The sequence below is a fragment of the Momordica charantia genome, unplaced genomic scaffold (genome assembly GCF_013281855.1).
Source record: "Momordica charantia cultivar OHB3-1 unplaced genomic scaffold, Mcharantia_2.0 BLBB01000106.1, whole genome shotgun sequence".
Classification (NCBI taxonomy): domain Eukaryota; kingdom Viridiplantae; phylum Streptophyta; class Magnoliopsida; order Cucurbitales; family Cucurbitaceae; genus Momordica; species Momordica charantia.
Window position 1 is genome coordinate 24,578 of NW_028275262.1, and position 14,562 is coordinate 39,139.

General features: G+C 37.8%; 2 protein-coding genes, 1 non-coding gene and 1 pseudogene across 3 annotated transcripts; 2 read left to right on the top strand and 2 right to left on the bottom strand.

Annotated features, from left to right (window-relative positions):
* Positions 1-37: 37 nt before the first annotated feature.
* On the bottom strand, positions 38-2,959 carry LOC111019151 (uncharacterized). The gene has a single exon (XM_022295464.2). It carries the CDS (start codon positions 2,000-2,002, stop codon positions 89-91), a length of 1,914 nt encoding a protein of 637 aa, XP_022151156.1. The 5' UTR covers positions 2,003-2,959; the 3' UTR covers positions 38-88.
* Positions 2,960-3,657: 698 nt separating this feature from the next.
* LOC148207683 (glycerol-3-phosphate acyltransferase RAM2 pseudogene) lies at positions 3,658-5,993 on the bottom strand (annotated as a pseudogene).
* Positions 5,994-9,866: 3,873 nt separating this feature from the next.
* Positions 9,867-13,734, top strand: LOC111019166 (hydroxyproline O-galactosyltransferase GALT6). The gene is made up of 7 exons (XM_022295489.2): positions 9,867-11,167; positions 11,522-11,754; positions 11,824-12,114; positions 12,212-12,340; positions 12,427-12,600; positions 13,138-13,245; positions 13,378-13,734. Exons 1-7 carry the CDS (start codon positions 10,294-10,296, stop codon positions 13,585-13,587), a joined length of 2,019 nt encoding a protein of 672 aa, XP_022151181.1. The 5' UTR covers positions 9,867-10,293; the 3' UTR covers positions 13,588-13,734.
* Positions 13,735-14,322: 588 nt separating this feature from the next.
* Positions 14,323-14,393, top strand: TRNAG-GCC (transfer RNA glycine (anticodon GCC)). The gene has a single exon. It is a non-coding gene; the product is annotated as a tRNA-Gly (tRNA).
* Positions 14,394-14,562: the final 169 nt, after the last annotated feature.

Here is a 14,562-nt window from a genome sequence, read left to right on the forward strand (position 1 = left end):
ACATTTGGGTTAAATCTATTTGATTGAAAAAGATGGATAATTTAACACTGTTTAGGCTATAATATATTTCAATTCATCTTCTCCTCCTTCAAAGCTTACATGGGCTTAGGGGCTTTCCACACAAACCTTTGTTACCCATATAAGTGCTTCGGGGAAAATCACTCAGTGGCTTACCCGCTGGAATTTCTCCCACTAACAAATTATCTGACAAATCCAGTTCCTTCAACCTGCGCAGCTTCAGAAACTCTTTCGGTATTTTTCCTGTAAAATGGTTTCTTTGCAGCTTCAGCGTCTCTAATAGGTTTGCATTCACTAGGGCCTCTGGCAAATCGAAGCCCAAGTTGTTACGGCTCAAATCCAGGCTTCGAATCGATGTCAGTGTTCCGATTGAAGTGGGTAATCTACCTTTCAGATTGTTATGCGACAAGTTGAGAAAATGGATCGCACGTTGCTGCCCGACATCTGTTTGATCAAAGTCCCCAGAGAAGCTATTGTCTGAAAGATCAATGTATGTTAAAGAACCATCTGGAAATCTGTGTCCTATCTTGAAAACCTGTCGTATGTTGCCCGTTAACTTGTTCGAATGGAGATCGAGCACACCCAAGTCCTGTAAATTTGTAACTGAATCGGGAATCACGGAGACCAGTGAGTTTTCTGATAGTTTTAGTGAATAGAGCCGAGCGAGGCTGCCAATCCATTCTGGAATTCTCCCAGTAAGATGGTTAGCGGAAAGATCCAGTTCCTGTATTGGACTTGGAGTTGTTCGCAAGAACTCTGGAATCTGGCCATGGATTCCGCACCCTGCAAGATATATTTTAGAAAGAGAGCGCAGTTCTGCCATCCAATGGGGAATGGAGGACAGGTTCAGAAGGTTGAAAGAAAGATCAATGGATTGAATATTCTGGAGAGAAGACATCTCAGGCAATGGCCCTTTTATGGAATTGTGAGAGAGATTCAGGAGAATGAGCTGAGAAAGTTGCCCAAATGATTCCGGTATTCGGCCGGATAATCGGTTGCTGTCGAGATACAACTCTGCCAAAGATGATAAATTTCCTAAAGAAGATGGAATTGTGCCCTCAAGTTTGTTGTTTGAAAGTGAAGCTCTTTTGAGAAACACTAGCTCTCCAAAACTGGAAGGTATTTTGCCACTTAAACAGTTACCATTCAGTCTAAGAAAAGCAAGAGAAGGGATCTGGCCAGTAACTGATCCAAATGGAATTGCTCCTTCTAGATTGTTATTATCCAAATACAAAACCGAAAGGGCTGTCAAATTAGTAAAAGAAAGGGGAATTTTCCCACTCAAGAAGTTGTCTGAAAGATCAAGCTCTTTCAACGACTGCAACTGACCAATTCTCTCAGGTATGTGACCATTAAATGAGTTGCTGTGTAAGTCCATCTGAACCAAGTTAGTAAGATTCACAAATGAATCCGGTATTGCACCCGAAAACCGATTTCCATAGAGAAGAAGGCTATGGAGAGACTTAAGACTGCCAAGACTTGCAGGGAGGGAACCAGACAGCCTATTATCATGCACAGCTAGTTCTTCAAGTTTCATAAGCTTACCTATGCTTTCAGGGAGTGGACCTCTCATTTTGTTGCCATAAAGATAGAGCTTCCGAAGGTTGCGGAGTCGCACACCGATAAATGAAGGGATCGTTCCACAGAGGCCAACGAGCCCTCCAAGATCAATGATCTCAACAGCATTGAGCAATGTTATTGAAGCTGAAAGATAGCCTCTCATCTCAGACTGAAAGGGGAGGTCACCAGTGGATATAAAGCCTGGCAAATTGATTTCCTTGACTCTGCCTGTGGAATTGTGACAAGAAATTCCTTCCCAATCGCAACAGTTTCGGCCGACCCACTTCGAAAGCCTGCCAGAAGTGTCGAGGAAAATTCCAGACTTGAAACTGGTTAGAGCTCTCCAATCTGTGGGGTGGCAAGCTTCAGAGAGTGTCATAATGGAGAGCGTAAGAGCAACCCATTGCAGCTGAAGACGATCCATTTTTCCTGTTACAGCAGAGAGTTTCTGGGTTGTGGCAGATTTTAACGGGACAATTAGCTGTTTGTGATGATAAATGATAATTGCCAAAAGGGCACATACAAAAATGGTCAATGAGATCTTCGAAAACGTTTTACTTTACCTTTTCCTTTTCTTCTCTCTCTCTCTCTTTAAAATTTTGTCATTCATGTCCTTTACAGTTATATCACAATATATTAACAGGCAGACTTCTCCCTAAATCATCATGTCTGTCCATGATTAGGATTAAAGTAATTGTTCTCTGATTTGACAATTCCAATAAATGTCCAAAACCTCACCTTTGCTCTTTTAGTTTCAATACTCACATCCAATCCTCAGCTTTCTTGTTATTTTCAATCAGTCCTCCAAGCTCTAGCTCTTTCTGTCTTAAAACTGCTGAAACAACTTCCATCCTGAGATTTCATGGCCGTCTGAAGTGGTTTTTTTTATTTTTCGTTATTCAAGAAGAAGTAGCAGTTCAAAGTTTTCAGCAATTTTGATGGCAAAATTAGACCCAGAAACAGGGCCCCCACATGAAAGCCGACAGATGTAAAACTTTGAATTTTGCTCCTCGAACGAAGAAATTGCGCAGAAGAGAAAGAACATAAATCAGATATTTGAAATGAAAAGGGACGCAGAGGAATCAAACTGGGGTGAGCATATGCATATGATCTGAGTTGTGCTGTGGGGTTGTATTCTTTTGGAGTAAATATTTATTGAAGAATGTGTCGGCTGCCAATGACATGATTTTGATTTGCTACACTTGAACCCACCAACCTGGAAAAGCTGTTTCTCTTCGGTCAACACCAAAAAACAAAAAAAAAAGACTCCAGTTCATTGAGAACCTCACCCTTTTTATATGCAATATTCCATCACACATTGCATATGCATATTCTTCATCTTCTCTTCTGAATTTCATGAAATTTATTACCAAACTTATCTACTTGAGCATAGTTAAAGGTATCTATTTTCAACTAAATAATTGTGTATTTGAATTTTCATCTTATATATTGTACTTAAAAGATATTGTACTTAAAAGAAAGAAAGTTGCAGTACTCAGACTTCTTCTTTTCCATCCACTCTAATTAAGCTCTACTACTTTCTCTCTCATTTGAAAGGCTTTATTGATTTTAGTTAAACAAGATTGAACTATCAACCTTTATTTATATATTTTTATAATCTAATTAAGATTAAGTTTTAAAAAGAAATGTCGTACTAAAATTGTGATAAAAATGAACAAGGAAGATGATGAATAAATAGTCAAAATGATGAGTTTCTTGAGAAGTACAATAAAATTGAATTTAAACTTTTAAAATTTTAAAATTTTAAAATTGTTCTGCACAGGGAGAGCATGCGTGGCTTTGCCTAGCTGTGTTTCCATTTGTTTCTTTAAAAAAAAAAAAATCAGCTATTTCGTTTCCTTGGTTTCATGCACACTCATAGACATATGCAATGGCATATTTATTTAACAGACATATCCATCTTCTTCAAAATTAAAGTTGGTAGTTTCGAAACCCACCAATATAATCTTCTAGAATAAATAAATGATCTAATCTAAGCATGATTTTCATTGAGTGATCATTTCTCGAGAGAAAAAAAAAGTAAAAAGCAGGAATCTTGATTATTTGACACATCCAAAGAGGAAACTCGACAGTAGTTCTTGGAGTTTAATACCATGCCAACAAAAAGAGAAGGATTAGTATTTTGTCCCCAATAACAATAAATTGGATTCCATTAAAAATTAGCATCCCATAATGTAATTAGTTTTTTGGTCAACAATTCCATCATTCCCAGCAAGAGCTCTGTACTTATCCTTTCGAGTAAAAACAGTGCATTCATAAGAAAGAGTAGCCGCAATCCGTCTCTGAATGTAATTGGCAACCTCAACGCCGGATTTCTCCGAACTCCGAGTGAATTCCAGAGGCAATTTGTCCAAGAAAGTGAGTTCATAAGCCGGAATTGGGTTCATAAAGAAGTAAAACGGGTCCATCCCCTTCCACCCTCTGGCCGTGGTCCCATGAAACATGCTCATTTTGTTAACCATGGCCACCGGCACCAGCTGGTCCGTCAGCTCCGCAAATAGCGCCGAAAATCGCAGCAGAAATGGCTCTCTGCAAGTGGTCCCCTCTGGACAGATGGCCAAATCCCCTTCTTTCAGCAGATTCTTGATCGTCGCGGCGTCGCTGGCCCGGTCTCGGCTCAGCCGCACGGTTTTGATCGGGGAGATTATTTCCGACAGGCGGGACACGGAGTACGTGACGGCGGGGATGGGGCGGCCCAGGGCGGCGGAAAGGAAAATTGGGTCCAGGAGGGTCCGGTGGGAGCAGACGAAGAGGACGCCGGAGGAGGAGGATGATGGCGGCGGCGGTGGGGTGCCTTTGACGGTGATTCGGACGCCGAGGGCTAAGAAGGCGTAGTAGACGAGCGGCATTGGGAGGAGGGCGCCGGCGGCGACTCTCAGGCAAGCGAGAATGAAGCCGATTGGAAACCAGAGAATGGTGAGAAGTGCTAAGAAGGGAGATGGTTTGTGGACAAAGCGGCCGTCGTGAAAGATTACCGGCTTCGGTAATTTGTCAATCGCAACCGCTTCCACCGCCGGATTGGGTGGTACCATGTAACCCTCCTGCAATTTTATATACACAGTTCTCAAATCAACTCTTACTCGGGGGAAAAAAAAAACCTTGGTTCCTTACCCCCTTAGTATCGATAATCCATTCTTTCTTATTATTTTTCTAATTTTTATATTTTTTTTTCAAGTGTTAAAAGTATAGTATTAAATATATGTTGACATGTCGACATTTGATATGTCTATACATTAATGAGTTCGACATCGATATAAATGGTAAATATATATTATAATAGAAAAAAAATCGATAAAAATCTGCCTAATATCAATATTAATCATTATTAATTTATTTAGAAATATAAAAATATTTATGTGTTAATTTAAATATTTTTATGATATCTTTTAATTTATTACAGAAATGTCAATTGATATCGACAATTTATCAATATTTTTATCACATTTCCATGAAATTGAGATATTGAAATTTCTCTTGGCGTCTTATGTTTTTCTCCTTAATTTTCAGGAACCAAGTTTTTTTAAATAAAAAATAATTAAAAAACGATCGAAATTATATATGTATCATATATTCATATTAGTAATTCATATTAGATATCATATCAATAATATATCAAACGTATATCACATAAATATAGTCAATTACAGATTATATTATTTTATTTGGATAAAGTTATTATTTTGAAACTCTACCTCCCTTCCAACGAGAAAAAAGTTCTGTAAAAAATTTATAAATAAATGGTGAAGTGAATTCAAAAGCAGTACCGTTACCTTGCACAAGAACATGAAAGGAAGATCAGTTAAGCGATCGCCAAGTCCGATCTCCGGTGAAACATCTCCAAAGGCATTCTTAAGAGCATCCGCCTTCCTCCGGCCGACGAGCACTCCCGTACGGCCAACCAGCCCCGTCGCCCTTCCACTTTCCGTCACACTAATCTCAGTCCCCAACACCAAATCAACTCCCAAGAAATCCTTCAGAAACGGCTCCACCATGACCGTCGGATTCGCCGTCAAAACGCACCGTCTCCCGCACGCGGAAAACACGCGCCACGACTCCGAGTGCAGATCCGTGGAGTAAAATTTGGGGAGAACCGCACGCGCCACGGACTCGATCCTCGAAACCCTGACGCCGCAGAAGGCGACGAAAATGAGAATCTGAATCCCCGCTGACTCGGAGACGAAATAATAGAGCAGCCCCACCAGCGGAGCGGCCAACACCAAAACAAGAAGCCGAAGAATTCCGCCGAGTTCGAAGGCCATCACTGCGAAATAAGGGAAAGAGCTCCGGCCTCTGAGCAAAGTCCCGTCCATGTCCGCCACTACGGTATCATTCTCTCGCCCTCTCCATTCGCATTTTCCAATACTTGCAAAATTACTACTAACCGTTACCGCCATCCACAAATAATATTTTTAATTTTTGAGATTGATTTTTCCCCAATTCGAGAGGCTTAATTCATGTGTGTTTTATATACAAGAGAGAGATACAATGATTATCACAACGTAATGTAATGGTATATCCAAGGATTACGGATTCTCAGAGGTTTCAGATCTAAACTAAAGCTTCTTGTTTGTGCCACCGCTAGGGTTTTGTCTCATCGCAGCTTGATGAATTATTTGTCACTTCCACTCATGCTCTTGCCTCCTGCTCTCTAAATTCAAATTATTACTTAGATAACCACTAAAGATATAATCTTTTAATCACACTTTTAGTTTGGGTTCTGTTTTGAGTTCATAACAGTTCAAATTGATTTTGTTTAATTTAAATTATTATTTTTGGTGTCGTTTTATAATAATTTTCATTTTTGAAACAAAGTAATTTTGTTGCACGAATTTTCAAACCCTAATTAAAAGAAAATGTTATATCGGTGGGATATAGGGTTTCAGTATCGTGTCAACGTGTATTTTTTTCTTTTTTAAAAGATGGACATGTTTGTAGGAATTATGAAATAATTTTTATGATTTATTTTATCTTCTTCAAAATTGACATATTTACCAGAATTACAAATTAATTTTATGATTTATGTTTAATTCTTTAAAAATCAACATATTTATCGAAATTACAAATTACGTAACTAAGGTTTCAATATCCCACCAACATATATTTTTTCTTTTTTTTTTTACCCTTTTAAAAGTTAACATTTTATTTTTAGAAATCGCCAATTAATTGTTATTTATAGGTTTGAATATCCCGCCAACATATATTTTAGAAAGTTTGATATATTAATTTGTAGGAATTACAAATTACATGAAAAAAAACATAAATCTTTTCTTTTCTTTTTCCTTTTTAAAAGTTAACAGGAACTATGAATTAATTATTCTACAATTTATTTATAGATTTGGATATTCCACCGACATTTAATTTGTAGAAATTATATGGAAAAGACAAGCACAACCATTGATAAGTGAAAGCCTTGAACTAAAAAATGGGAAGCACCAAGGGAACATATAATTAACCGCTAAGCCAAGAGGTAAGTTGTAACCTTGTTATAGGGGAGGAAAACGTAGTAAATAAAAAAGACAAAACAAATATTTGGACAAAAGGGGCAAAAAATCATGTACAATGTTAATAAATCGTATATGACCTACACCATTTTTCTTTATACCACCTCGATCTTGATCTTATATCATATGTGACACCCTTAAATCGTGTGGACGTATGCGGTTTTTGACTTTGATAAAAAAATTATCATATTTTTGTCAATATATTTGGACATATATATGTCACAGTCTTACCATTCTTTATTTAATTTTTATTTTTGTTATTATTTTGTACAAAAATTATTTTTGAAATTTACCCGCTAAATTTTGTTAGACAGGTTCGATAAAAATGACACATTTATCCAAATTTAATTATAAAATGAAACACCGCTAAGGTTGGAAATTAATGCGACGAAGTCCGTTTAATCTAAAAGTCACTTTCATTATTAAATCTCAATAAAGCACATCATAATATAGTTGGATGGCGACCCAATTTGCTCTTAAAAAAACAGAAAAAGAAAAGAAATTAAAGAAAAAAGATGGCGACCCAATTTAGTTAAGGAAGTTGATCTTCATTATATATACATGATTACTCAATTTCAAGAAAAAATATAAACTCCACGTGTCTATCATGCCTATAGAAAATTTTCCTACCTTACAATAGTATAGATATTATTATTATTGATTGTGTCATGTTACTATCATTTAAAAATGATTTGAAGTCTAACAACGTTAAAGAATTATTTATTAACGAAAAATTGTGGTGTGAACCAAAGAGAGCAAATGGAGTAGATATACTCATGAGACCTATAGAAAGGAAATAGACTCCAAGTTTTTTTTTTCTATTAGACTATTTATGCTGCAGTCAATAAATGAAAAAGAGCCTAACGTATTTGTAGTACTATAAATTTTTGCTTTTAACGAGTAATCGTATTATATAATTTTTTTTTTATATAACCACCTGGTTGGGAGAAAAATTATACATGGATTGACTTTTAAACAAGAAGAAACTTTAACAATAATATTTTATACTGTTGATGCGTGAATTATACTCTCCCGGTTTCTTCCTAGATTCGCACCAAACTTGATAATCACGGAACAAAGAATCTGCAAAACCAATCAAACCCAAACTGGTGTGACTCCAATCACACGGGCTCCGATGCCTAAGTTAACAAGGAGAATAGATGGATAATGGAATTAGAGTGTAGAGAGTAAGGTGTTTTTGCATACCTCTAGGGTTTGCTCCCCTCCATTTATAGAAGTCAAGTTTAATCCCTTAGGGTTTAGCCCAGTTGAATCCCTATACATCTCAATATTCGGGCCCACTCGTTCGTTGTAGACTTTAAATCAAATTGAGAATCAAGGCGGGATACTTCAAGTGGGCTGCGAAACGGTCGGGATGAACCGCTTCTCAACCGGGGGTCCGAGAACAGCTTGACGCCGAGGCCTCGTCGGCCAGGGGCCGGCCCAAGTCGTCGGGTGCCGGCCCCTCTTTCCTGGTTCGTGCTTTCTCTCGGGTTTCCTCCAGTCTCCATCGCTTGGTCTATTCTTCTTTTATCTCCCCATAAATATATACTTTTCATTTGAAATATTTTGTTTTATTTATGTTAGCATGAATATAGATTGATGTAAAAACATATAGCGATATAGCTTCACGCCTTTTGAGGTTTGAAGTTCAAATTTCACATATCTGTGTACTAAAAAACTCTTTTTATTTTTTGAAATTAATTATTTAATTATTTTTTATTTTAAGTATAATTTTAGTGCATATATGTTATGTTTTAAAACCAATTTATACAAAATTAAGACAAATACAAATAAAATTATTTTAAAATTGATTTTTTTTTAATTCAACAACATGCATTAAATAATATAACAGCATGACATTTTAAAATATGGTCTTATACAAGTTTGAACATTTATCGTACACATATTTGACTCAAAAGTTTAATAAGCTATTAAAACGAAAAAATCCAGACCATTTACTGAAATATAGGAAAAGAAAAACGACTATACTTTTTAAAATACATCTTCTCAAATTCTCAAATTTTGATTTTGGAGAACATTACAAATAATTAAAATGTGATTTGATTGAGATATTTATAATGTCGCTTTTTTATTCAACTTTCTATTATTCAATTTTTAGACCACACTAGCAAACACGGATTTCGGGACACGTGGCATCCATCCAAACCCCTAATCTGCCCTCCTTTTTCTCTTCTTTCCAGAAACCTGTCAGAAACTGACGTGTTCAAACGCCTATAATTCTTACACCTATCCTCTAAAACCCCGTCCACCGTCCAAACTTTAAATCCTTTTCCTTAATCCCAAAGCCTTCTCTTCCCTAAAACTCCCATAATTTCGAGAATTAGACCACACCGACTATATAATCAAACAATTAAAGCTGTAACGTCCGTATTAAATTATGATGGGATTTTTGCTAACCTGTAAGAATTTCAATCGTTTAGTGAAATGTCCCATAATATTTGAGAAATAAGATGTATATGGTTTTAAATTAAATAAAATGAAGCGAGATTTGGAATAGAATCTAATAATATAAGTGTACGCATGGAAAGAAAATAAAGGGTTGCGCTGCGCACCACCGAGGCCAAACTGCAGTGCTGGGATGAGGTGTGCATCCCCCACCAGCATTTGCCTTTTTTCTTTTGTTCTTTCTTTTTAAAAATTTGTAAATGAATTTTAACTAATTGACAAATTGGAGTTGAGAATAATAATAATAATGAAGGTGTGTATGGATTAATCTGGCAAACAGTGCAGAAATCGTGCCATGTGAGCTCTAGACGCTGTCGTTTTCATCGTCTTTCCTTATTTGCTTTATGTTGCAGCGGCTCTAATTTTGCGTGTGACTGACTGTGTGTGTTTATTTTTAATTTATTATTGTAAGGAATATTACGGAAAGGGGGAGCTTTTTTGAGCCTTCGAAAGGCATTTCACAAGAGAGCGTTGGTTTCGAGCTCAGTTTCTTTTCGTTCTTTGCAGAGCTTGAATTGATTTCCCTTTACTTGGTACTAGGGTTAGGGCTGGAAGGAAATCTTGGATTGTAGAAAGGAAAGGGGGAGTTAAAAGTTTGGGAAAGTCTGTTGCATAAATCCTCCCACATTTTTATCTTTGAAACTGATTTCTCCTTTTCCTCAGAGTTTTTTTTTTTTTTTTTTTTTTTGTGGTTTTACTCTGCGTCTGGGGCGATAAGGTGGGGATGAAGCGGGGGAAATTTGATACAATGGTGTCGCGGAACCGAATCAGGTTGCTTCAAATTTTGATGGGTTTGGTGTTTATCTATCTGCTCTTCATGAGCTTCGAAATCCCGCTCGTCTACAGGTCCGGGTATGGGTCGGTGCGTGGTGATGGAACATTTGGATTCTCCAGCGACGCCTTGCCGAGGCCGTTTCTTCTCGAAAGTGAAGAGGAAATGGCTGATAAAGGCGCCCCGAGTCGACCCTCTGATGATCCCTTTCGGATTTCTCAGGGCTCGCCGCATCGGACACCTGAGAGGCGAATGGTCGAGTTCAGGAAAGTTTCGGGTCTAGTCTTCGACGAGAGCACATTTGATCGTAATGCTAGTAAGGGTGAGTTCTCCGAGCTTCAAAAAGCGGCTAAACATGCTTGGGTAGTGGGAAAGAAACTTTGGGAGGAGTTCGAGTCCGGGAAGATTGATCTCAAACCTAATCAAAAGACGGAGAATCAGTCGGATTCCTGTCCTCATTCGATTACGCTTTCTGGATCCGAGTTCCAGGGGCAGAGTCGGATTATGGAGCTCCCCTGCGGCTTGACGCTGTGGTCGCATATTACTGTGGTAGGGACACCTCGTTGGGCTCACTCGGAATATGATCCCAAGATTTCAATCTTGAAGGAAGGGGACGATTCAGTGATGGTATCACAGTTTATGATGGAGTTGCAAGGGCTGAAGACGGTGGATGGAGAAGACCCTCCAAGAATACTTCATTTCAATCCAAGGTTGAAGGGAGATTGGAGCGGCAAGCCTGTAATCGAACAGAACACCTGTTACAGGATGCAATGGGGCACAGCGCTAAGATGCGAGGGATGGAAATCCAGGGCGGACGAAGAAACTGGTGAGTAACGTTTCATGGTCTTTGAATATGCTTTATTTTCTTGTTCCTGCATGTTTGTTCTGTCTATTGGTAAGAATTCCGTGTCGAACTGTTGGAAATTCAAGTTGGTTGGTGTAATGCATTGAATACTTACTAGCAAGTTTTCCCTTTCCTTAGTCCGTTTATGCGAATCCTGAATTCTGCATTGCTTTCAGTAAATTGACTTGCGATATGAAAACCTATCATACTAATTTATCGTTATCAAGATCTTGAAGCTCATATTTGAAGGATGTAGATTATGTTGTGCACTTGCCTCTTTTCTATGGATTTCATCGAGTGGGACTTTGCTTAACTTGCTATTGGGATTTTATGAAGTTGATGGGCAGGTAAAATGTCAGAAGTGGATTCGTGATGATGACAGCCATTCTGAAGAATCAAAGGTAATATGGTGGCTAAATAGGTTAATAGGACGCACAAAAAAAGTGACCATCGATTGGCCGTATCCTTTTGCGGAGGGCAGATTATTTGTTCTAACTGTGAGCGCTGGGTTGGAAGGTTACCATATCAATGTTGATGGAAGGCATGTCACGTCTTTTCCATATCGAACTGTAAGTAGTCTTTCTACATCTTCTTTAAATTTGGTACTCTGAGTTATCTCAGATTTACGGTGATGACAGGGGTTTGTTCTGGAGGACGCCACTGGGTTGTCTGTAAATGGCGATATTGATGTGCACTCTGTATTTGCTGCTTCATTACCCACTGCACATCCCAGCTTTGCGCCACAGAAGCATATTGAGATGTTGACACAATGGAAAGCCCCTGCACTTCCCAAGCAGAATGTTGAGCTCTTCATTGGCATCCTTTCTGCTGGCAATCATTTTGCAGAGCGAATGGCCGTTAGGAAGTCTTGGATGCAGCATAGTTCGATTAGAGCTTCAATAGTTGTTGCTAGGTTTTTCGTGGCAATGGTAAGGAAAGATTCAACTGTAAAAATTTCCCTGATCAGAAACATTTCATCATTTATATCATAATAGTGACGACAAATTTTTAACTATATTCTGATAGCATGGAAGGAAAGAAGTAAATCTTGAGTTGAAGAAAGAAGCGGAGTATTTTGGTGATATTGTCATAGTTCCTTACATGGATAACTATGATCTCGTTGTATTGAAGACAATTGCAATCTGTGAATACGGGGTGAGTTGTGTGAAAAAGACACAAACCTTATGAATTGGGTACTTTGTTGCTAGAACTAGAAATATCATTCCATGTCGATCTTGCAGGTTCGCACGGTGGCTGCAAAATATACCATGAAGTGTGACGATGATACATTTGTCAGGGTGGATGCAGTGATCGATGAAGCTCACAAGGTTCAAGCTGGCAAGAGCCTCTATGTTGGAAATATGAACTATCACCATAAACCTCTTCGTTATGGTAAATGGGCAGTGACATATGAGGTATGACTGTAAGAATACCTGTAGGTGATGTCATTTTACGGTGCTCTTGTTTGTCATGCTACTACAGGTGTGCATGCTTCTGGGTTTGAAGTGATTCTTACAATGCATCTTTGTTGAGGTCATATTAGTTCTACTGGATTATTGTGCGACAGATGTGGATCTTTGTTAAGCAACTCTGGTGTCCATAGTAAATGCCCTGTTGCTTTTGACAGTTGATGCTATTTCTTCGTGTCCTATGATGTATTTTTATTTGCATTTGTTTTAGATAATTTCACGAGAAGGTAAAGGCTGTCTATCCTGAATAACTATTAATTTCTTGCCGAATGCATCTTTAGTCCGAGCCAATTCTTTTGTGGTGATCCTTGATCAAGTCAAAACCAAAATCTTCTTATCACATTGTTTCAATGGCCTTGTCAGTTGTACATTCCCTCGCTAAGGTTTCTCGTTTTGATTGATTTTGGAGCATTATATTCGTTCAGTGTCATTTGAAACACTCATTGAGCGATCTCTCATTATTATTATTTCAATCCATTCCAGGAGTGGCCAGAAGAAGATTACCCAACTTACGCAAATGGACCTGGTTACATTTTGTCATCCGACATTGCAGAGTATATTGTATCTGAATTTGAGAAGCACAAATTAAGGGTATGTTTGAAACAGTTCCTTTCTCCTCCCCCTCCCCATGAAAAGAAAAGAAAAGCAAAGAGAAAAAGAGGGATGATTTTGATCAAATGAGGTACTAATACTAATAGTGTTACGAAATGAACAATATTACAGTTGTTCAAGATGGAAGATGTGAGCATGGGAATGTGGGTGGAGCAGTTCAACAGTTCAAAAGCAGTGGAGTTTATTCACAGTCTAAGGTTTTGCCAGTTTGGGTGCATTGAAGACTATTTAACAGCACATTACCAGTCTCCTAGACAGATGACGTGCTTGTGGGAAAAGTTGATGCAACAAAGAAGGCCTCAGTGCTGCAACATGAGATGATAATACTTATATATTGCTAGTTGGAGATTTTCAGAACAAGGAGCACACAAGAACAAACAAGTTTTGCAGCCATAGTTCATTTCTGTAAATATTATATATTATAAGTGGGGTTTAATTTAATGAGGAAGTTTCTTTTACCTCCATAAATTCATTCATTTTTTCTTTTAAACTTCCAGTTTATGTTATCCCATTTATGCTATAAATGGGCTTGTTAGGTAAGATTATCCCAAAGCTGTTGCTCTGTTTCCAAGTCGTGTCAAGTTAAATATTGAGAAAACTTTTTTGTAAAAGATTTTCAGGATTGATTTTAGACATTACAAAGCAAAGAAAAATCTTCCAAGGTGCGGGGAGCAAGTTTTAACCGTACATGGTTTTAAAAAATTCATTAGTCGAACTAAATGATTTGCTTAAATTATAAATTTGGTTCTAGCTTCTTATAAGTTTTAAATTTTAATAAACTTGTGCTATTAATACCATTACTTTTTATTTGATTAATGAATCAATGATGATTTTGCACATGTGACACATATGTCTAAATAAAGTTAGATAAAATTAATCTAAAATATAAATTCAAGAAAATACTGTCACATAGCTATTTAGTTAGGTCATATAAAATTACATATTCATATTTTAATAAGTTTAAGAAGCATTCTGAAGATACTTAAAGAAAAAAAAAAGCATTTTGGATTGTCTTCTAATAGACTTCAAGTTAACCAGAATCTATCAAAGCATATAGCACCAGTGGTCTAGTGGTAGAATAGTACCCTGCCACGGTACAGACCCGGGTTCGATTCCCGGCTGGTGCATTATATTTTTTTTTACCATGCTCTTGGCGTGTGGGGGCTTCTCTGCGGGCTGCACCGTTTCAGACCGTCCCGCACCTTCCCCCGACAGGAATTCTGACACTCCCTAAAATCGCGGCGTGTTGTCGGGTGCGGGACATTGTTACGGATTTTATCTCAGGTCGGGTCGGCA